This window comes from Cotesia glomerata, linkage group LG8 (assembly GCF_020080835.1).
Source record: "Cotesia glomerata isolate CgM1 linkage group LG8, MPM_Cglom_v2.3, whole genome shotgun sequence".
NCBI classification, from domain to species: Eukaryota; Metazoa; Arthropoda; class Insecta; order Hymenoptera; family Braconidae; genus Cotesia; species Cotesia glomerata.
The window spans coordinates 3,048,581-3,075,299 of NC_058165.1; the positions used below are offsets into that span (position 1 = coordinate 3,048,581).

The window sequence follows — 26,719 nt, forward strand, 5'->3', positions numbered from 1 at the left end:
TTAAAAATACTATGTAAGTATAAAACTTGAGAGGGCGATTTTTATCGTGTTCATACGACACGAACGTTCTCTATAAAATGAATTCATATCAATACATATAAAAAATCTAGATAATGATTAAGAAAATTTATTAATTATTTATATATATACAAAATGTATGAAGAAGTTAGACCTAAAAAAGTGCAAGCAGTAACAAAATAAATTTTTCTATTGTCGCTTCAATATTTTCCTCAAAAAAAAAAAGATATTTTGTTGCGCTTGAAAGACTTTAGGTTTGACTTTTTCATATATATCAACAATTTTTGAAAATAACTAATGCAGAGTATATGTATACGTGTTGATGAAAATATAAATAAGATATATATATATATGTATAAATATAAGTTATATGTAATTTAATATATTAAAAACGATTTTGTTTGATTTGAAATTGATTATTTTTTATTTATAAGCTAGCACCCTTTATATAATGGGTGATTCTCTGTAAGGATATTTTTTGCTGTCCCAGGCATTTTTTTATTAGAAAAATTGTTATTATGAAACTAAAAAAAATTTATTACGAAACTAAAAAAACATTTCTATTTGGAGCATTGAAAACTAAAATGAAATAAATTTTGGTTTTTTTGCTATAAATTCGTAAACCACCGAAATAACAGTCCTCTGGGCTGTCCCATTTCCAAAATTAAAACTTTAAGATTAAATTTTAAGTTATTCGTCCATAATATATAATTTGGTCCATAATGTTTATAAACTTAATTAGTTAACTAACAATCTTCTTCAATAAAAAGTACCGAAAATTAATTTGCTTCATTAAATTCATTAAACCAAAGTTTGTCCCAGGCATTTTAAGAACAGTCCCCTGCCAGAAGTTCAAAGCCAAAAAAAAAATCCAGCGTGTTATTTTACCTTTTGTAAGGTTTATAAGGACCTAACTAGCCTTGAGATAATAACTATAGGGCTGTTAGCGCTTTATCGGCATTTTATTTAGTGTCGAAGCACCGTTTGTGCTGGAAATATGTGTCTGGGCCACTTCAAAACTCAGTCCCCTGGCAACTATTTTTATTTATAATTTATTTATAAAATTGGATCCATAAGTCTTAATATTATTCTAATTAATGTAAACATTCATTGAGAACTTGAAAAATTGAATGCATTGAAATAGTTTGCTTGATTTTTCTCAATTTGATAAAAAAAACAGTCCCCTGCGATGTTATATGGCAAAAGATACACAAATATCGAAAAAGCAAAAATTAAATCGGCTGTTTATTTATTATGATTAAACTGATAGTTTTGTAGACCTTGTTAATTTTTAACTTCCCGCTACGAAAATCGAAGATTTTCAAAAATCGGGAAGTTATTGTTTTCACCCCGTTTTGCAAAAATCGAGTTTTCATCAGATCTCGACGTTTGAAGGTCACAGGAAGCTTCCCTGACTATCCCCGCGAGGTTGTCACGGTGTCTGTATGTGTGTGTGTGTGTGTGTGTGTGAAAGTATGTGAACCGCTTATAACTTTTGAACGGCTTGACCGATTTCATCGCGGTTGGTGCCATTCGAAAGGGCTTGACCAAACTTAGATTTTTAAAACTATTTGGACCGATTCAAATCAATAGATTTTGAGAAATCTTCAAAAAACTGAAAAAAAAAATTTTTTCAAATGATGTTTTTTTGGAATAACTTTTAAACGGCTTGATGGTTCAATTCCAAAAACTAATCAGCTCTTAACCTTAAAAAACCACGTCGATCGCCACCAGTCCGGTCAAAGTCGGTTGATTCGTTCGAGAGATATCGTGAACGAAAGAAAACCGAAAAAAGTGTTTTTTCGGAATAACTCCGAAATTCCTAGCGCGGTCAATTCAAAATTTAAGATTCTTTGTGAGGCTTGAAAAACTGCGTCGAATGCTGCCAACCGCGTAAAAATCGGTTTATTCATTCAAAAGTTATTGCAGTTTAAAAATTCAAAAAATAGTGTCATCACATCCCTATCAGACTTTTGAGCTCGAAGAGCTCAAAAGCATAGGAAAACAATCTCTTTGAGCTTGGAGAGCTCAAAATAACCCATAAATTGTATTTTTGAGCTCGAAGAGCTCAAAAACGTCATTGGTGCAATTTTAAGCGCCTAAGTATGGAATTAGCGGGAAGTTGCAGGGATGGCCTTCAGGGTCAACCGTTTTCCTAATTTTTTTTCTAATAAAATCAAAAATAATTTGGTCGGACATTAATTCGGTCACCGAAAAAATAATAACTCAGAAAATGCTCAGACCAGGAATCGAACCTGGATCTTTTGGTGTCGCGCCAACTGCTCTACCCTTAAGCTATCCGAGACACTGTCCGTAACTATCATTCATTCACTCACTGAGTAAAAAATTAACTTTCACTGAGTAAAAAATTAATCATTCATTCACTGAGTAAAAAATTAACTTCTTTGCTTAATCTTAATTAAAAATAAAAAATTTTTAATTATTAGATATATTCACCCGAAGATGGTATTGAGTGCTCATACCAACAATAAAAGTGGTGAAAATAAATTTAATAAATAAAAATTTAATGTAAAATTTAAAATTAGTCTAACATCAATTTGGATCGGGGATAATGGCTTTGAAATATAGAACTCTTTAATTATTATTATTATTATTATGGTTGTTGTTGTTGTTATTATCATTATTGAAATTGAATCAGCTAATTAATAATAAAAATATTATTATTAATAATAATAATAATAATAATAAATAATAAAAATGAATAAATATACTCTCAAAAACTCGCTAATTATTAAAGAGTTTAATCATTCAATTTATTTCTTTTTTTTTATGTATATAATTCAATGAATATTAATCATAATTAATTAATTAATATAATCTCTCAACTATTATGCCACTTAAATACAATTTAAACTTAATATATATATTTATAATCAATATTTATAATTAATATGTATAATAAAAATTGTTATTTAAAAACAATCTGTATTGTAATTAATCATGCATTAATCATTAATCATATTACAATATTATTAATAATATAATAATTATTTTATTTATAATTTATAATAATACAACTAGAGCCACATAATGCTCCTGTACATCGATTCGAACTTTGTTTAGATTTAAAACGGTTTTTTTTTATTTGTCATTATTAATTAATTAATTAATTAATTAATTAACTTTTCATCCTACCAACCGACATGATACGCTTCTTCTTCGTTATTAATCATTAATTAATTGCTTCTTAGATACCTCCGGGTATTTAATTTTTTAAATAAAAATTAAAAATAATTCTAAAGAGCGCTTAACCTTAAAATTTTAACATTTAAAGTCGCGGTTAATTTTTTTAACCTCAAATTTTTATTAATTATAAATTTTTAGAATTTTTCAACGTGATATAGAATTTATTTTCTCGAAAATATAATGTTTATTTACATTTTTTTTATGTATTACTATTAATAGTATCACAAAAAATTGATGACTTTTTATTTTTAACCTCCACATATTCCAGTAAACAATTGAATGCTTAACGCTATTTCTTCTCAAATATTTTTGTTCGCTGATAGAAGGATTTTTTTATATTAAATAAGCTTTATTAACTAAATTAATGATTTTTTAACGTAGGATTTAATAAATATTTATTAACAGTTAATAAATTATTTATTAAATACGATTAATTAAATGTCAATAAATATTTGTTAACAGTTAACAAATATTTATTAACAGTTAATAAGTAATTTATTAAGTACAATTTATTAACTGTTAATAAATATTTATAATGCAAATAATTTATGAAGATGATTTTTGTTTATAAGCAATCTTTATATCATATGACATTGCAAGCCAAACAAATTCACTCAACAAAATAATTATTAACTGTTAATAAATATTTGTTAACTATTAATAAATGTACTTTCTTCCCAAATAAATATTTATTGAATATTTAAAAATACTAGCAACCTTGCAGTGACTATGTATAAATAAATAAAATTTTGCTTTATTATATAAAGGCATTGGTAAAATTGCTCTGTACTTTCTAAAATATTGAAGTTTTTAAAGATATAAGCTCATCCTGATGTTACACTGATCAAGAGCTTTCATTTGAGTACCCACATGCATTTTTGATATATTTTTCATATATACACATATATATATAAATATACAAAATATATGAAAAATTGATGTGGGTACTCAAATGAAAGGTCTTGATGAGTGAAATATCGGGATGAGTTTATAACTTTAAAAATATCATTAGTTGACAAGATACGTCATTTCTTAATTATTGACATTTTTAAAAATATAAGCTCATCCTGATGTTATACTCATCAAGACCTTTCATTTGAGTACCCACATGCTATTTTTCATATATTTTATATATATGATATTTGTCAAATATATAAATATATAAAATATATGAAAAATTGATGTGGGTACTCAAATGAAAGGTCTCGATGAGTGTAACATCGGGATGAGCTTATATCTTTAAAAAAGTCAATTGTGCATGAGACACAAGGTAATTTCTTCATTATTGATATTTTTAAAGATATAAGCTCATCTTAATAATACAGTCATCAAGACCTTTTATTTGAGTACCCACGACATTTTTCATATATTATATATATATATATGTATATGATATTTGAGAAATATATAAAATATATGAAAAATTGATGTGGGTACTCAAATGAAAGGTCTCTATGAGTGCAACATCGGGATGAGCTTATATCTTTAAAAAAGTCAATTGTGCATAAGACACAAGGTAATTTCTTAATCATTGATATTTTTAAAGATATAAGCTCATCTTAATAATACACTCATCAAGACCTTTTATTTGATTACCCACATCAATTTTTCATATATTATATATATATATGATATTTGTGAAATATATAAATATATAAAATATATGAAAAATTGATGTGGGTACTCAAATGAAAGGTCTTGATGAGAGTAACATCGAGATGAGCTTATATCTTAAAAAATTTTAATAGTTCACAAGATACAAGGTCATTTCTTGTATATTGAAAACTGTGATAGAATTTGGTATTTTACAATAAACGTTATCATAATGTAATATAATTAATGCAAATAATTTATAAAGATATCATATGACATTGCAAGCCAAACAAAATTTATTAACTGTTAATAAATATTTGTTAACTATTAATAAATACGTATTAACTATTAATAAATGTACTTTCCTCCCAATTAAATATTTATTGAAATTTAATAAATTAAATAATTGTTTTCAAATAAATAAAATTATTAATATTTAATAAATCCTTCTATCAGTGTATATTTAAATATTTTTGTTCTGTTCTTCAAATAAAAATTTTAAAAATAAATTGTTTACCTGAAATATTACTTTTTAAATTTCCCGCGACTTTATTACAAAAATAACTGTATAATTTTAAAAGGCTAGCGCGCTTTGTCAGCCATTTTGAATTTCTAGTCGTCCATCTTGTGGTGAAACAAGGAAGAAATAATAAATTTTATTAAAAAGTATATTAAAGTATATTGAATTAAAAAAAAAAAGAAAATAAGTAAAGCCCATTATTAATCATTACCGTTTTTTTTCAAAAACTTAATTAAATTTCTACTCTATGTACACAAATATCAACACTATAATTATTAATTATAAAATAATTAATGACTATTACATACATATCATCCTCCAATAACAATCCTTCCAAATTGATAATTAAAAAAGAGCTCATTATAAGTCCCACGGTTAATTATTTACAATTAACATCTCAATTTACTCTTATTAATTATTTAATAAATTAATTTTTTAAAATTAAAGAAAAATTATTTTATTCAGCTTAATTAATAAATGGTCTTTTACATAAATTGTTTACATTAATATTTACAATTAAACATAATAAATTATATTTATTTTAATTAACAAAATTGTTTCTTCTTTTTCTTTTTTTTTCTATTTTATTAATGTAATAATTAATAAGAGTAACGATATTTAGTGACAATGCAGTACACAAAACATGAACTAAGTGCAGCACGAGTACCACTTTCATATCAGTCAGTGTCTCGTCGTATTTAAAAGGAGACTATTTCCAATTATTTACTGTTACACCCCGTTTATTATTTATTATTAATAATTTATTATTAATTAATTAATAATTTTTTTTTAATCATTTTTTATTTGCCAATTTGATGACCGCTGATTTAATAATGACAATTTTATATTTGATAATTTTTTTTACAAACAAATTATATAAAAAAAAATTCTTTTATATTTTTTTTACACAATTTTATAAATTTTCTATGTGTAATTTTTTAATTAATTTTTGATAATTAATTTTTTTTAAATTAATATCAATTAATTTTTTTAAATTAATTTCAATTAATTTTTTAAAAATAATTCTTATTAATTTTTTAAAATTAATTCTTCTTAAATTTTTAAAATTAATTTTAACTAATTTTTTATAGTAAATTTTTTAAAATTAATTTTTTATGATTAATTTTAACTATTTTTTAAAAATTAATTGTAATTAATTTTCCAGAATTAATTTAAACTCATTTTTTATAATTAATTTCTTAAAATTAATTTTTTGAAATTAATTAACAAAAAATGTATCTTTAAAAATTAATTACTTTTCCATAATTAATTTTTTTAAATTAATTGTAACTAATTTTTTAAAAAATTAACTGTAACTAATTTTTTAAAAAATTAATTTTAACTAATTAAAAAAAAATTAATTTCAATTAATTTTTTGTTTGTTTAACCTAAAAATTATCAATCGGCCATTTTAATTTCAAACGGCCATCTTTGCGGCATTTGAGCGCTCAAATTTAAATAAAAAATGAGCGTTTTTTTTACAAATAAATTCTAGTGTGTGTATTCATGTGTTTTTTGTGTGCACTAGCGCATATAAAATATTGTACAATTTAGTTTTTTTAATCTTTAAATAATTATCGAATTATAATTTATTTATTTAATTTGAACCATCGATATTATTTTTTTAATTAAAAAACATACAACAATAATTCAGTCTAATACATTCCGAAGCACCAATTTCGCGACCCCCGTTTCATTCCCAAAAATTTATTTTTTAATAATAAATATTAATATCGAGTAAATACTCATTACAATAACTAATTGTTGCAACTTTCCCATAATAATAATTATTATAACTTTAATTTTCTAATACTTATCGAATTTAGTTTTTACTTTTAATTTGTTATAACCTTTTTTTTTTTAGTATTTAAATAGTAATTATAATTACAATTAGAAATTTTACTATGAAATATTATGCGCTGCATAAGTAAGCCCACAGTGTGCCGACTGTATGTAATTTTTTTATAAATTATTATTTTTTTTTCTAATTTCACACTTTTGTTTTAACTTTGAAACTCTGTCAGTGTAAAACTGTAAAAATTATTTTAGTAATTTTATGATTATTTTATGCGGAGCGGTGAGAATTTTTGAGTTTATATAATATTTTTATTCATTTATTTAATTTATTGATTTTTTATTAAATTTTTTTATTAAAAAATTTATTTTATTTATTTTTTACTAGAAAATTTAATTAATTATTTTTTCACTGAATTTTTTATCAAAAAAATGTGATTAATTTTTTACAAATTTTTTAATAAAAAAAATTTATTAAATTGATTTTTAGCCGAATTTCTTATCAAAAAATTAATTAAATTAACTTTTTAATAAAAAATTAATTAATTTTTCACTAAAATATTCAATTAATTAATTTTTTACCAAATTAATTATGAAAATAATTAATTAAACTGATATCTCACCAAATTTATTAAAAAATTTTTTTTGTCATTTTTTTACTGAAAAATAATTAATTAATTAATTTTTCACCAAATTATTCATTAAAAGAATTAATTTAACTACTGAATTCTCAATTTTTCAATCAAAAAATTAATCAAATTAATTTTTTACTAAGAAATTAATTAATTTTTCACGAAATATTGAATTAATTAACTTTTTACCAAATTAATTAATTAAACTGCTTTTTTACCAAATTTATTATTAAAAATTTTTTTTGTCAATTTTTCACTAAAAAATAATTAATTAATTAATTTTTCATCAAATTATACATCAAAAGAATTAATTTAACAACTAACTTCTCAATTTTTCTATCAAAAAATTAATTAAATTAATTTCATAAAAAAAATTAATTCAATTAATTTTATAAAAAAAATTAATTTAATTAATTTTATAAAAAAAATCAATTTAATTAATTTTATAAAAAAAATCAATTTAATTAATTTTATAAAAAAAAAATAATTCAATTAATTTTTTAATATTTCTTCTTTAGTTTCAATTTAATAAACAAAATTAATTCCCAATTTTTAACCTCAAAATAAAAACTTAGACCCTCAAAAATTTACCTCACCAAACTCCGCATAATTCAACACTATTTCCTACAAAAAAAAAAAAAAAAAAAAAATCTATATAAAAAAACAAGTACATTGCGCATAAATTGCTGTATTACACGACATAAAAATTAATTTTCTACCTCAAATTGCTATAATATAAAGAAGATATATAAGATAGTCGAATGCGCGGAATCGAAGAGGGCGGGTCGATCGACAAATATTAAAACGCGTTGGGGTGATTATTTGTTTAAGCAACAGTAAAATTGTTAAACAAATAACAATAGAACAATATCATTACAATTAATAATTAATAATTATAATTAATAATTAATAATTATACTGAATGATTAAAATCAGACAACAGACAAACGGATAGACAAAGATAGTCAGTCAAACGTTTCCAGGCAGACATTTTGTTTGTTATTTTTTAAGAGTATTTAACCATTTTTTTTATTTTTTTTTCAATTAATTAATTGAATTTAATAGAATTAATTATGTTTTTTTTTTTTAAACACTGAGACTCGACGCTTGGCAGTATAATGAACAATCACCCACGCGTTTACAATAAAACCGTAATTAGTCAAAAAGAATTTGACGAATTTTAAGGTTATGCGGTAACGCGCGAGGCCGAAAATACGACAACGAAATAAATTGACGTCAACAGTAACGTCTTGGCAGTGATTGTAGAATTGCAAGTAGTTTTTTTTTATTTTTAATTAATGTAAACTATCATTACTAATTTTTTGTTTATTGTATACGCGAACAACTGCGTGCTAAAGAAGAAAAGATTTTTATAAATATTGTATATTTTTGGTACACTGATAAAAAAAATGACTTGATTAAAGAAAAAGTTTTTCTTTAAAATTTCATTGTTGTTTTAAGTAATTCAATTCTAATTTAAGGAGATCCTAGTGTAAAGAATGTCTAAAAAAATAATACGTAGAAATACTTTTTTTATCTTAAAATTAATTTCAAAATTAATTAATAACATTTTTGAGTCAAATACAAGACTTTAAAGAACGCAAGTTCCGAGTGATTTTTCATAAAAAATATAAAATATCTCCGTAATACGTTCGGAAAGCTACTTTTTCATTGTTTTAATCTTTAGCTTATTATTTTTTTGAATCAAATTCAATGAAAATAAAATTTTTTTAAAATCGTTAATTCCATTAAATTCTTAACCAAATACACGGCTGGTGGAATCTCCATTTTACATGTAAAAATTACAATTTTCAAACCTAATTATTTGATTAAATATCCCGGAAATCTACTGTTTTTTTAATTTTTTTTGTTAATTATTAAGCAATGTAGATTAAATTTACAAATTTTCAGGAAGATTTAAAAATTTAACTACTTCGCGTGGATCTCCTTAAATACCCAGATTTTAAAATTCTAACTATGAGAGCCGTAGCCACCTAGTGGAATTTTTTTAAACTAACTTTTTGATCCAATTTATTTTCAATTATTAAGGAGATCCCAGTACCCTCCTAAAGTCAAGAATGACTATAAAAAAATAATACGTAGAAATACTTTTATTATACATTGTAAAATTAATTTTCAAATTAATTAATAACATTTTTAAAAAATTTAAGAAAAATATTTTCTTGGCTCAAGTCAACCTTTTTTTCTGTGTAAGATATTTTTTTTATCAGTGTAAGACCGTGTTTTTTTTTTCAACAATTAAATAAATTTTTCATACCCGCCGTCTACATTCCTGCGTGTTGCATAATAATTAATAATTTATTGAACAAATTAATATAACCGGCAGAACCACGAGGTTAGTTTTTTTTTTTTTTTTTTTTTTTTTTTACTATTTAACGTAAAAATTAGCTTTTAAAATAAAACCCCGTAGTCCAAGCGAGATGGAGCTCTAGGCGTGATCGATTTTATTTTTAATATAATTTATAAATTCTTTTAATAATTAGTATGGCATTTTATAGACGTGTGCGATGGAAAATTAATGCGCGTTATTACGGTCTATTTAGTCTACTGTCTACAATGAGGTACGACGGTGAAATTTTTATGATCTTGATTGTTTATGATGTTTCAGTTTAGTTATTTATAATTATTTATATATCATGGTATTTTTTTTTTATATATTTATAAGTTTATATGTTTCTTCATGCATTCAGTTTTTTTTTGCTGTTAAATTGTGTTAAATATTTCTTCCTCAACCTTTCGCATTGACAGCGTTATCGTGGTGTTCTCGCGTTCTGATTTGTGGCAGTGTGCCTTTACGGCGTTACGTAGTAAAAATTATAAACCACAAGTTAATTTATTGTTATATAAATTATTAATTATAGTTATTACCAATCTACTCTTTAAAGAAACTCAATTTCGCGTCTTTTGAGGATAAAAAGACATTGTTCGTTTTTTTTTTAAGTTATGATGGCTTTAATTAATGCTTGTAATTTTTTTTTAGCAGTATAAATATTTAAAATTGTAAATAAGAATTTTTTTTAACTATTTCTTCTATTTTCTTTTAATTTACGAAGAAATTTTAGTTAGATTGTTCCTTTAGAGGAATTTTAAAAGTGGCGCCATCTATGAGCCACGTTCCAAACTTTAAATAATTGTTCGGAACCAAAAAAATTTAATTGTAAATTTTTTTTAAGAAAAAAATTTATTTCTTCAATTTTTTTTAAAGTTTAAGAAGAAATGGTTGCTTAATTGTTCTTTTTTTGGATTTTTAAGAGTGGCGTCATCTATGTGTCATGTTCCAAACTTTACATTATTGTTCCTAACCAAAAAATCTTGAATAAAAAAATTTTTTTAGGAAAATAATTTACTTCTTTTTAACTGTTTCTTCAATTTTTTTTTTAATTTAATAAGAAATTGTAATGTAATTGTTCCTTTATTGGAATTTTAAAAGTGGCGCCATCTATGAGCCACGTTCCAAACTTCAAATAGTTGCCTTTAACCAAAAAATCTTCAATTAAAAATTTTTTAAGACAAAAATTTACTTTTTTAACTATTTCTTCAATTTTTTTTAAAGTTTAAGAAGAAATTTCAATCTAATTGCTCCTGTATAGGAATTTTAAATGTCGCGTCATATATGAGCCGTGTTACAAATTTTAAATTGTTGTTCCTAACTAAAAAAAATTGAATTAAAAATTTTTCAAGAAAAAAATTGACTTTCTTGAATTTTTTTTAAAGTTTAACAAGAAATTTTAGTCTGATTGTTCCTTCATGAGAGTTTGTAACGTTGCGCCATCTATGAGTCATGTTCCGAACTTAACATTATTGTTCCTAACCAAAAAAATTAAATTGATCAAGAAAAAAAATTTTTTTCAACTATTTCTTCAATATTTTCAAAGGTTTAAGAAGAAATGGTTCCTTTATAGGAATATTAGATGTGGCGCCATCTATGAGCCGTGTTCCAAATTTCACATTATTGTTCCTAACCAAAAAGCTCAAATTAAAGATTTTTCTTCATAAAAAAATTTTTTTTTTTACAATTTTAAATATTACAATTCAAAATTAAAATGCCTTTTATATAAAAGACGCGAAATTTAAATTTTATTTCCAGTAACGTGGCTTTTAATTAACATCGAACATTAGAGACGTATTCTACTGGAACTACACATAGTAATTTTTCGAAAATTTTATGCCACATTTTATTAATTAATGTTTTCTTTTTTTAAATATTGAATAATAAAATGAGTAACGCACTTATTTCACACGTTCAAAATTACCACGAACAGTAAACACAATTTTTAATAGATGACTTAATATTGCGTATGATTATCTACGAATTACAATTTGCATTTGTATTGTTAGCATACAAGTATTACAATTATTAATAATTTCTAAATTGTTTTTTTTAATATTAAATACGATAATGAGGTTTCATTTTTATAAATTTCTCCTGATTAAAAGTTAATCGATATATTTAACAAACGCTGTTAAGAATATTTTTTTTTATTTTTTATATTCTTCAGTAGTATTATTATTTATTTTGTTAATAATAATTACAATTATTTTTTAGCGTATCATGTTACGATTTTTAAAATGAAGAATAAAACTGTCGCATCAAATACTTTCAAACTTTATTTTAAATTACGAATATTAAATTATAAAATTTTATTTTAAATTGCAATCCGTCAAATCTTAACCGCTTACGCTCGCTGACAATCTTATCCATCACTCCACGTCCTTTTTTTTTAGATTTTTAACCAATCGGTACTAATCGAGTTGTCAATTAAAATTGACATTCAATCATACACACAAAAATGACAAGACTACACGGGACATCATCCAATATTATACCGAGCATAATCTTGAATTACACTGAGCATAATCTTGGATTATACTGAGTATAATCTTGGATTATACTGAGTATAATCTTGGATTACACTGAGTATAATTTTAGATTACACTGAGTATAATCTTGGATTATACTGAGTATGATCTTGGATTATACTGAGTATGATCTTGGATTATACTGAGTATGATCTTGGATTATACTGAGTATAATCTTGGATTATACTGAGTATGATCTTGGATGATTTTAGAAATTAGAATAGTCAAATATTGTTTTAAATATTATCTGAAATTTTTTTTACCACAGATATCACTGAGTATAATCTGGGATGATATCCAGTGTAATCTTGTTTTTTCCGTGCAGGTGTTATTTATTTTATTATTATAATAATAATATTAATAAAAATTATTATTATTATTATTTTTTCTACGCGAATTATGAATTTAAATAATCTCTTTTCTCTCTCTCGTTCTTTCTAATAATAAACATTAATATGAATCTTTGAAATTTACAATTTATTGATTTAATTTTATTAAATTAGTTTATTTTTTATCATTAAAAAATTAAAACGGACGGTTAAATTTCATGTATTCGTTTTTTGGTGAGCCGATGTCCGCTGCTGAAGGCACAGGGCTTTGCACTTGACACGGTCACCTAGTCTAACTTGACTTTAGTTTAGTTTTTCTACAATCTACGTTTGTTTTATTTATTTTTTTTTTTACCATCTAGCCTCGCTTATTATACTTATCTATTACAAACTCTTTTTTTACACTCTATTACGCTTTTTTAGTCATTACTCGTATCATTATCCTTCTTTTATCTACAACATCTACATTTTTTTGTGGAATTCAAAATTTTAGATTTTTTTTTTTAATTTTCAATGAAAAAAATTTTTTTTTTCACAATTTTTAATTAAAAAAAAATTTTTTTTTGTTCGAAAAAAATCACACAAATAATTCATTCTTAAAAGTAAAATACTTTGTCATATTTCAGTATTAAAAAAATCAATTTTTTTACCCACCAGAATTTTTTTAAAAAATTCAGTCAAAATTCATCTTAAAAAATATCAATAATTATGAAATGGCATTGTATCTTGTCAACGGATGATGTTTCTTAAGATATAAGCTCATATCGATATTATACTCATTGAGATCTTTCATTTGAGTACCCACATCAATTTTTTATATATTTTGTATATTATATATATATATCATGAATGCCATATATATAAAGTATATGAAAAATGTCATGTGGGTACTCAAATGAAAGGTCTCGATGAGTATAACATCAAGATGAGCTTATATTTAAAAAAATGTCAATAATTAGCAAATGACATTGTATTTTAACAAGTAATGATATTTCTTGAGATATAAGCTCATATCGATATTGTATTCATTGAGACCTTTCATTTGAGTACCCACATGCATTTCTCATATATTTTATATATTTCATATATATCATATATATCAAATATACAAAATATATGAAAAATGTCATGTGGGTACTCAAATGAAAGGGCTTGATGAGTGTAACATCAGAATGAGCTTATACTCATGAAAATGTCAATAATTAACAAATTACATTGTATCTTCTCAACTAATTATATTTTTTAAGATATAAGCTCATCTTGATACTATACGCATTGAGACCTTTCATTTGAGTACACACTTGAATTTTCCATATATTTCATATATGTATACATATTATATATTCTATATATATATATAAATATATATCAAAAAGTCATGTGGGTACTCAAATGAAAGGTATCGATTAGTAGAACATCGGAATGAGCTTATATCTTAGAAATTGTTAATAATTAACAAATGATATTGTATTTTATCATCTAATGATGTTTGGTAAGATACAAGCTCATCCTAATATTATACTCATTAAGACCTTTCATTTGAGTACCCACATCAATTTTTTTACCCCCTAAAATTTTTTTAAAAAATTCAGTCAAAATTTCTTTAAAAAAGAAAAATAATTTTAAAAAAATCTAAAAATTTGAATTCCCATCACCAACAATATATCATCATCCATTAAAACATTCATCCAAAAATTAAATCTTATACATATTAACATGATAGACACTTAACCATTTTCTTACTTAAGAAAATGAATCGGTGAATTATAATATTTCCCCTTAATATCCTATGAATTATAAATATAATCCATGAACCGTGATTGCGTTTAAAACGTACACATGCTGGCAATAATATATATATTATTATGCAATATATGTGTAATATATATTTATATATTTATATATATAGACTCTATCATCATATTATGTATATGTATATTATTTATTAATAAAAATCGTGAACTTAACAACCACTGCTCAACAGTGACCACTGTCGCGATTAAATCCACCTTTTTTTTTCGTCAATTAAAAAACATTTATTATATCTTTTCCGTAACTTTTAAAAACTTCCAACCGAAGTTTTTTTTGTTCTTTCTTTCCTATTATTTTTTTTTTTTTATTTTTTTATTAATCAGTACGCTAATCATAATTATAATCAATAATCATTTACAATTATTTATCGATATAGTAACGGATAGCCGAGTAGGAGATATAGTAATATATATAGATATATAGATATATATTTATATATATTTATATTTTTATTTATATTATATAAGTGTAGTTTTATTATTATATTTTTTTATATAGTCTCTGTAACTGTCTCTATGTATCACAGCCTGGGTGCCTGAGTCACTGTCTCAATATTTAAATTATTGTTAATTATATATAACAAAATAATCATGTTTTTTTTATTATTACTATTATAATTATTATTATTATTTAGCTGCTTCAATTTTAATAATAATATTTTTTTTTTTTTTCATTATTATGGTTGTCATTATTTTTTATTATTATTAATTAATAATTCCCAATTTTTATTATAAAATAATAATAATAATAATAATAATAATAATAATAATAATAATATTTCGAACATATTGTCAAAAAGTATTATTATTATAATTATTACAATTATATAATTATTATTAATAATTATAATTATCATATAATTATTATTATAATTATAATTATGATAATAATAATGATAATTTATTTTTCATTATTATGGTTGTCTTTATTTTTCATTAATATTAATTAATAATTCTCAATTTTTACTATAAAATAATAATAATAATAATAATAATAATAATAATAATAATAATAATAATAATTCTAACATATTGTCAAAAAGTATCATTATTATAATTATTACAATTATATAATTATTATTTAGAATTATAATTATCATATAATTATTATAGTAATTATGATTGTAATTGTGATTATGATAATAATTTTTTTTCATTTATTTTTCATTATTATAGTTGTCATTATTTTTTAAATAATTATTATTTAAATTATTATTAATTATTTTTTTATAATTATTTTTATTATAATTATTCAAATTGAAGCAGCTAAATAATAATAACAATAATAATAATGATAATAATAATTTTTTTTTATTTATTTTTCATTATTATGGTTGTCATTATTTTTTATTATTATCAATTAATAATTTCCCCTTTAAATTATTATTAATTATTTTATTATAAAATAATAATAATAATAATAATAATAATAATAATAATTATTATTATTATTATTATTGTTGTTGTTTTTGTTGTTGTTGTTGTTATAATTGTAATTATTCAAATTGAAGCAGCTAAACAATAATAATAATAATGATAATAATAATAATAATAATAATAATATTTTTTTAAAGAATTATTTTTTTTTTTTAATATTAATGTTTAACATGATTAAAGTATGTAAAAAAAAAAAAATAATTAATTTAATACGTTGAGACAGTGACACAGTGGTGCACTAGTAAAAGAGTCACTCACGCCGCCGTCTATTGAATATTAATAATAATTATTGTAATTATAGTAGTATTTTTAATAATAGTAATAATAATAATAATAATAGTAAAATTAATAGTAGTGATATTAATAAATTGCAAAGCAAATTTGTGTATGATTTGCTGAGCCGACGACTCTAGGTATAGCAGCATTGGCTGACGATGAGTTGAAATAAACTAGGGCATCACGTCCCAGATCTCAGCAAGGAAGGGAGGTAGCTTTTTGTTCTTCAGCTTCAAACTGAAGCACATTTCGCTGTTCTGGTTACCGAGTGTCCTCAACTCGGTTAGAACTGACAGCAGCTTGGCGAATATCATCGTTGAGTTTGGCCTGCGTCGGTTGTCCACGTAGGCTTTCAATGCGTTTAGGTACACTTCTTGGATTTGTTCTACCTTCCAGGCTTCTAGTAAGTTTGGCCGATCTGTTTTTAATTAAAAAATTTTTATTAGTAACTTTATTTTTTTTTTTAATTTTTATCTATAAAAAAATTCTAAAAATTATTTTTATAAAGAAGAGAAAAATGTTTGAACCAAGAAAATATTTTTTAAAAGTTCCTTTTTTAACTTCCCGCTAAGAAAATTAAAGATTTTCAAAAATCGGGAAGTTATTGTTTTCACCCCGTTTTGCAAAAATCGAGTTTTCATCAGATCTCGACGCTTGAAAATCACAGGAAGCTTCCCTGACTATCCCCGCGAGGTTGTCACTGTCTGTATGTATGTGTGTGTGTGTGTGTGTGTGTGTGACTATGAGACTCGCTTATAACTTTTGAACGACTGAACCGATCGGAACGTACCAAACGGCGTTCTAAAGAGTTCCCTCAAACTTAGATTTCCTGAGAATTTGAACCGATTCGGACCGATAGATTTTGAGAAATTTTGAAAAATCTCAAAAAAAATAAGAAAAAAAATCATTTTTGAAAGTGGTTTTTTTGGAATAACTTTTAAACGGCTTTATCGATCAACTTCAAAAACTAATCCGCCTTTAAGCTTGAAAAACCACGCCGATCGTCGCTAATCCGGTCAAAATCGGTTGATTCGTTCGAGAGATATCGTGAACGAAAGAAAACCGAAAAAAGTGTTTTTTTGAAATAACTTCGTCATTTCTTCTCGGATCGTTTTTGATGATATAGAATAATTTCAGAGCTTAAAAAACCGCGTCGATCGCCGCCAAAAACGTGGAAATCGGTTCATTGGTTCGAGAGATATCCTCGATAAAATATTTGGAAACAAGTGTTTTTTTTTTAACATAACTCCGACATTTTTACACGCTTTATATTAGCTTCACTTATATGTCAGTTTGTATGTCAGTTTGTCAGTATGTCAGTAACTCTCCGTGGGTAATCTGCGCGCCTGCGGCCTTCCTTGGTTCTGGTAGCCGTTTCTCAGGCTCGCTCTCCGAAATCGAACTCTGATTCCCCGTATTTATAATATTTATAAATAATTATTTTTTATTAGCTTCACTTGTATGTCAGTATGTCAGTATGTCAGTATGTAACTCTCCGTGGGTAATTTGCGCGCCTGAATATTTTTGATAATCAACAAATAATAGTTTAAAAAAACTAAAAAATCACGCTTTTATAAATAAACCAAACTAAAAAGTAAAAAATAAATAATAGTTTAAAAAAACTAAAAACACGCTTTTTATAGAAAACCAAACTAAAAAATAGAAAATAAATTTAAATTAAGAATAGTGTTAAAAATTTCAATAAATATAAATTAATAATAGTGTAAATAAAAAAAATGTATTTTATTTTAAAAAAAGCGTGGGGTGCTTTTTAAGATATTATCAAAATGATAATCACTCTACTCATATCTGTCAATAAAATATTTATAACTATTGACACCATGCACCCCACGCTTTTTTTAAAATAAAATACATTTTTTTTATTTACACTATTATTAATTTATATTTATTGAAATTTTTAACACTATTCTTAATTTAAATTTATTTTCTATTTTTTAGTTTGGTTTTCTATAAAAAGCGTGTTTTTAGTTTTTTTAAACTATTATTTATTTGGAATAACTTTTAAACGGGTGCACTGATCGATTTCAAAAACTAATCAGCTATTAGCATGAAAAAATTACGTCGATCGCCGTCAAGCCGGTCAAAATTGGTCAATTCGTTCAAGAAATATCATGAATGAAAAAAAACCAAAAAAAGTGTTTTTTTTGGAATTACTCCAAATTTCCTAGTTTTATCAATTCAAACTTGAAGATTCTTCATGAAACTAAAAAAATTGCGTCAAATACTGCCAACTGCGTGAAAATCGGTTGATTCATTTAAAAGTTAGTGCGGTTTGAAAATTTAAAAAATATTGTTCTATGATACTTCTATCAGACTTTTGAGCTCGAAGAGCTCAAAATAACACATAAATTGTATTTTTGAGCTCGATTAGCTCAAAAACGTCATTAGTGCAGTTCTATGCACCTAGGTATGGAATTAGCGGGAAGTTGCACGGATGGCCTTCAGGGTCTACCGTTTTTCTAATTTTTTTTTTTTTAATAAAGTGAAATTTATTTAAATTAAAAAAAATTTTTTTAAGCTAAGAATTTTTCAAAAATTAAGAAAATCAAGCTGTTCAAAATTATTCAAGAATGGTTAATGCACCAGTTGTTGACCGATCACAAATTAGTTGACCAATGTATATAAAAATTAATTAATTATTATTTTACAAGGATTTTTTTTTCTAAGTGTTTTAAAAAAACAAAATATGCCATTTAGTCATCATGATAAAAAATTGTGCAAATTATTGTGCAGTGATTACAGCTTTGAAAAAATATTTTTAGACCAGTCAACTATTGGATCCGTCAAAAGCTAATACGGTCAATAATTGGTGATTTTAGTATTTTGACACTTGAATAACAAAATTAATATAATTATCAATTAAGTATTTAACTTTAATAAAATCCATTACAAATTGTTTTTAATAAGTTAATAAATTTTTTATAGCTTAGCACAAAAAAAGAAAACCTTAATGGGTCAATAATTGGTGCATTTACCTTAATTATAAAATTAAGATTTATAATTAAAGGATAAAATTTTTTTATAGTTATATGAATCTTATTTTTAAAATTACAGCGAAAATATTGATTTAAAAAAAAAAAATCATAAAAAACATTTTTTTTTTTTTTATTAAAAGATTATACTTAAATATTTTTTTATTTTAAATAATAAATAATAAGACGTAATAATTACCAGAAAAAATAACGATGGCCGTGAGTAAAGCATACTCGGCATTATTAACTTTCATATTATACATATGCCGACAGAAACGTAGCAAATCTTCGACAGTTTCACCCATACCAGCGAGACTGTAGCTCTCACGTGTGTAGGGTTGATTGTTCGCGAACACGATACTGTCTGTTTCAACGTCATACTTCCTCGCCATTCTCAACATCATAACTTCACTGGAACATGCTTTTAATAGCGCAATCTGATCTTCTCGAAGAAGTTTATCAAACCCGGTTAACCTCTTGGCGAACTCAACAATCAGTTGTACTGTTAATATTGTGATTTCTGTTATATGCCTGAACCTCAAGTCACTGGGATCTTCGCTTTCTGTTGGATGATACTGCAAGTACAGAAAAATATTAATTAATATAAACAATCAGATTGAGAAAAAAATGAGCAATGTTGTGACAATAAATTAATTTGTTTAAAAATTTAAACAATTTTATTTCTTGGTTGAATTAACAACTGACATTGTATATTGTCCACTAATGATATTTTGTAAGATATAAGCTCACCTTGATATTATACTCATTGAGACCTTTCATTTGAGTACCCACATCAATTTTTCATATATTTTATATATTTGATATATATGATATATATAAAATACATGAAAAATGCCATGTGGGTATTCAAATGAAAGGTCTTGATGAGTATAATATCAAGATGAGCTTATATCTTGAAAAATGTCAATAATTAACAAATGACATTGTACCTTGTCAACTAATGAAATTTTTTAAGATACAAGCTCATCTCGATGTTACATTCATTAAGACCTTTCATTTGAGTACCCACTTGAATTATTCATATATTTTATATATTAATATATATTATATATTCTATATATATAAATATATATCAAAATGCATGTGGGTACTCAAATGAAAGGTCTTGATGAATGTAGTATCGTAATGAGCTTATATCTTAAAAAATGTCAATATTTAACAAATGACATTGTATTTCATCAGCTACTGATGTTTTTTAAAATATAAGCTCATCTCGATATTACACTAATCAAGACCTTTTATTTGAGTACCCACATGCATTTTTCATATATTTTATATATATCATAAATATCATATATATCAAATATATAAAATATATGAAAAAATCATGTGGGTACTCAAATGAAAGGTCTTGATGAGTATAACATCAGAATGGACTTATATTTACGAAAATGTTAATAATTAACAAATTACATTGTATTTTGTTAACTAATGATGTTTTTTAAAATATAAACTCATCTTTATATCATACTCATTAAGACCTTTCATTTAAGTACCCACTTGACTTTTTAGTATATTTGATATATTATATATATTTCACAAATACCATGTATATAAAATATATGAAAAATGTCATGTGGGTACTCAAATGAAAGGTCTCGATGAATGTAACATCATAATGAGCTTAGAGTCATGTGGGGCAAATGTGCGCAGCGGGTAAGAGTGCGCAATCCCATGTATTAGGAACTCAAATGAATGGGTTTGCGTACTCTTACCCACTGCGCACTCTTGCCCCACATGACCCTATATCTTAAAAAATTTTAATAATTAACAAATAACATTGTATTTTGTCAACTAATGATATTTTATAAGATATAAGCTCATCTCGATATTACACTAATCAAGACCTTTCATTTGAGTACCCACACGAATTTTTTATATATTTTATATATATCACAAATATCATATATATCAAATATATAAAATATATGAAAAAATCATGTGGGTACTCAAATAAAAGGTCTCGATGAGTACAATCTCGAGATGAGCTTATATCTCAAAAAATATCAATAATTAACAAATGACTTTATATCTTGTCAACTAATGATGTTCTTTAAAATATAAGCTCATCTCGATATTACACTCATTGAGACCTTTCATTTGAGTACCCACACGAATTTTTCATATATTTTATATACATCACAAATATTATATATATCAAATATATAAAATATATGAAAAAGTCATGTGGGTACTCAAATGAAAGGTCTCGATGAGTATAATACCAAGATGAGCTTACATTAAAAAATTACTCATCTTTTTTCATAGTAATTTTCTTTCAAGGCAATAAATATAATATGTAAATAGCTAATTAGTAAACTAATGATAAAACTAACCGTGATCTTTTTAATCTCTTCCTCATTAGGATGCTCAAATTCTCCTTGGAAGAAAACAAGGCTGCTTATTAATTCTTCTTGCTCAGGACTAGGTGCTTTCACATCGTTCGGCCAACTCGATGACAATCCAATGGTGCTACCAGGCATTGTCAAACATTCTGTTTCCGTAGGTTCTATTTTAACGCCCATTTGATCGATATTTAAATTACCTGGCGAGCCATTCATCGTTGTACTATTTGGTTTATCTTTTTCCTGGAATAAAAAATTCAAAAATTAATTTATCAATTACTAAATTTTTTTTACAAAGTGTTAATTTACACAGAAATAATTTTTTTTTTTAATTTTTTCTAAAACTCTAGATTAATTTTAACTGGTTTTTACTGCGTGGCATCACTCGACTTTAAATACTTAACCAAAAAATGATAACTGTCATATAAAATATTATTACCATTTTTGTCTAGTAAGCTGTTAACTGTTGACTTAATAGATAATAATGAGATAATAATGATTAATAAACGCCACGACCGGCATTTTTTATAACTACTGTAGTTATTTTTTTTTTTTATCGGTTATCATTCATTATTTGGTAATTAATAATTATTAAACTACAATTGATTTTATTAATTACTGTTGTCATTAATTTTGTGTTGAAATTAGTTTCTGATTAAAAATTTTATAGGAAATAATTAATATGACGTTCGAAATATTTTTAAAAAATTATTTTGGTTGATAAAAAATTTTTTTAAAATTAAGGTGATTTTTTTTGGATAATTTTTGAGACTCTTAATTAAAATTTGGATAAATTTTTAAATAACAGGAAAAATAAAAATAAATTTTTTTTTATTTCTTACTTAATTTTTGAAATAATGATACAAGAGTTTATAAAAAAAAATAAAAATTATGAATGAAAATTGAGCCGAAATTTAAAAATAAAAAAAATTTTTTTTATTAAAGAAATTATTACAAAAAAATATTTTGATTGGAAAAAATTAACAAAGAAATTTTTTCTTAATAAAAAAATTATTAGAAAAAAATAAAAAAAAAAATTTCGTTTGTAAAAATTAAAAAAAAAAAATTTTTTTTTGTCATATTTTGTAAAAAAATAAATAAATAAAATTTTATTTTTGGGATTTTTTAAGGCTTATTTGATTCAAGTGTAAAAATTGACTTCAAGGTTAAATTTAGAAAAAAAATTTTTAATTTTATCTAAATTGACAAATTTTTTGAATCATATTTTGAAACACATAATTTATTTATTTAAATTGTAAAAATTTTTTTTCAAATTTGTATTTAAGAAAAAAGAAGACAATAATAATTGAAAAATTTGCAATAAATGTATTGTATGTTTACATTGTGAAAGAATTTTAAGTGCATATTGATATAGCAAACAAACTCTAATTTAAACTGTTATTTTTGATTGTTGTAAGTTAATAATTGCGACATTTGGTTCAAAATAATAGATAATTTTCTAAAAGCTTACTTTTTGTTCCACCGACATTTTTTACTTCTCACAGAAAAAACATTTGAGATGAAACGTAATAATTAAAAAAAACAAATGGAGTAACGTACAATCTGTTTAGAAGCAATGTGCGTTCTATTTTATTTTTTATTTCTGTTTCACTCCTACTTTCGGAAAAACAGTGTATAGTGTAGTTTAGGTTATATTAGGCATTAGAGGGAGAAAAGCGACCTTTCAAATAATAAACTTATAACCAGTTTTTATAGACTATAGAATTTAGAATAGAATGACGCTTATTTTTTAATAAACGGTAAAAAAAAGTACCTGGAGTTACTTTAATACACAAATGTTTATTTAATAATATACATTTGTATATTAATTGAATTATTATTATTATATTTTTATAATTTTAATATTATATTATTATATTTTTAAAGGTAAAAATTAAATAGCAAATTGCTAATAAATAAAGATTATTATTATTATAGTTATAAAAGTTCCAAATTGTTAAATAATAATGATGATAATGATAATTTTTGAGAATAAGTTCGGAGCTTTATTATTATTATTATTATTATTATTATTATTATTTCTATTAAAATTTAAAATTCTATAATAATAATAATAATAATAATAATAATAATCGATATTTATTCTCAAACATTATTATTATTATTATTATTATTATTATTATTATTATTATTATTATTATTATTATTATTATTATTATTATTATTTCTATTAAAATTTAAAATGCTCTAATAATAATAATAAAAATAATAATAATAATAATAATAATGATGCTTGAGAATAAATATCGATTATTATTATTATTATTATTATTATTATTATTATTATTATTATTATTATTATTATTTCTATTAAAATTTAAAATGCTCTAATAATAATAATAATAATAATAATAATAATAATAATAATAATAATAATGATGCTTGAGAATAAATATCGATTATTATTATTATTATTATTATTATGTGCTCGAAATTATTCGTCTTAAAAATTCAAGGGCGTAGAACTAATCCCCACTTTGTGTTTATTTTCCGTTAGGGTCTAAAAAAAAACACCACTGTTTTCTATTGGGGAAACAATAAACAAAGAATATCTCAATAAAAAATACAAAAGTCTTTCTTTTTTGTTTTTTTCCAATTTCAAGTCAAAATATTGAATTTACTAAAAATTTATGCAAAATTAATACCATAAAAAATTAACACGAAGAAATTTTAAACTTAGAAAAATTCTGAAAAATTTATTTTTCTTTAATTTTTATGTTACGATCATTAAGGACGTCAATGATTTGATTGGAATATTATATTATATTAGATTATTGACATAATATACTAATTTAGAAATACATAAATAGTTTGAGTGTTCCTACGAGTACAATAGCTCGAAAAAAATACCGGAACGATTACTTTCTTCTACAGTCAACGCTCTCTGTATTGGACCTCTCTGTATTTGACCGCTCTCTGTATTTGACCACATTCTTTCTCTGTATTTGACGATTTTACACAGCTCTTATGGACAAGGACGAGTCAAATACAGAGGATGGTCCTGTACGGGCGAGTCAAATACAGAAAGCGTTGACTGTATTCTATTCGTGACTCATGAACCTTATGACTGATGGCGCTTTTACTTTTATACAATATTTGTATATCATAGATTATTTTCAAGTATCAGTTTCCGTGAACACAGATAAAGTTAATGGTAGGAAAAATTTTTAAATAGAACGCAGGCTTTCAGTTTTTTTGGTTTAATTTTGAAATATGTAATTTATAAATTTTTCCGTAAAAAACTATATTGAAAAAAATAAGCAATGTTGTAGTAACAAATTAATTTATTGAGAATTTCAAACAATTTTAAATCCAGAAGACTTTTATTGAAATTTTTGGAGATATAAGCTCATTCTGATATTACTCTCATTGAAACCTTTCATTTGAGTACCCACATGAATTTTCATATATTTTATATTTATCTCAGATATCATATATCGATACTGCCATTCTGATACGTCGTATCCCACATTTAGTAAATTTTACAACAGACGGTGAAAACAGTTCATTTTTAACATTGATTAAATGGGATTCAGCGGATGAAAATATTTATTTAAAAATAGTTATCAAACTATTTTACTTCTAAATTTTTAATATGACTTGCATAATATTGTTGTAATTCTATTTTTCAAAAAAAGTCAATATGTCAAATTTTGCGGGATACTACGTATTAGAATGGCAGTATCGATTTATCAAATATATAAAATATATGGAAAATTCATGTGGGTACTCAAATGAAAGGTTTCGATGAGTGTAACATCGGAATGAGATTATCTTCAAAAATGTCAATAATTAAGCAATTAGATTATATTTTGTCAACTAATGATGTTTTTAAAGATTTAAGCTCATTCTGATGTTATACTCATCAAGACCTTTCATTTGAGTACCCACATGAATTTTCATATATTATATATATATATATATATATATATATATATATATATATATATATGTATATATATATATATATATATATATATATATATATATATATATATATATATATATATAATATATGAAAATTCATGTGGGTACTCAAATGAAAAGTCTCGATGAGTGTATTACCGAAATGAACTTATATTTTCAAAAATGTCATTAATTACGCAATTACATTATATCTTGTCAACTAATGATATATTTTGAGATATAAGCTCATTCTGATGTTACTCTCATCGAGACCTTTCATTTGAGTCCCCACATGAATTTTCATATATTTTATATATATCATAAATATCATATATATCAAATATATAAAATATATGAAAAATTGATGTGGGTACTCAAATAAAAGATCTCGATAAGTGTAACATCGGAATGAGCTTATATCTCCAAAAATGTTAATAATTAAACAATTACATTGTATCTCGTCAACTAATGATATTTTTTTAGATTTAAGCTCATTTTGATTTTTCATTGAGACCTTTCATTTGAGTACCCACATGAATTTTCATATATTTTATATATATCATAAATATCATATATATCAAATATATCAAATATATGAAAAATTGATGTGGGTACTCAAATGAAAGGTCTCGATAAGTGTAACGTCGGAATGAGCTTATATCTTCAAAAATGTCAACAATTAAACAATTACATTGTATCTCGTCAACTAATATTTTTTTAGATTTAAGCTCATTTTGATTTTTCATTTGAGTACCCACATGAATTTTCATATATTTTATATATATCACAAATATCATATATATCAAATATATAAAATATATGAAAAATTGATGTGGGTACTCAAATGAAAGGTCTCGAAGAGTGTATTACGGAAATTAGCTTATATCTTTAAAAATTACAATAGAAGTATTTTAGATTAGAAAAAAAAAATTTAA

At 23.6% G+C, this 26,719-nt stretch overlaps 1 protein-coding gene across 3 annotated transcripts in view; it reads right to left on the bottom strand.

The window, feature by feature from the left end:
- Positions 1–16,544: 16,544 nt before the first annotated feature.
- LOC123270306 (ecdysone receptor-like) overlaps positions 16,545–26,719 on the bottom strand; it is a 189,051-nt gene continuing 178,876 nt past the window's right edge. For all 3 annotated transcript variants that reach the window (XM_044736305.1, XM_044736303.1, XM_044736304.1), the window contains 3 exons: positions 21,849–22,100; positions 19,691–20,066; positions 16,545–16,916 (listed from right to left, as the gene is read on the bottom strand). In XM_044736305.1, coding sequence (XP_044592240.1) covers positions 16,672–16,916; positions 19,691–20,066; positions 21,849–22,100 — 873 coding nt within the window. In that variant the 3' untranslated portion in view covers positions 16,545–16,671. The remainder of the gene's footprint in view (positions 16,917–19,690; positions 20,067–21,848; positions 22,101–26,719) is intronic.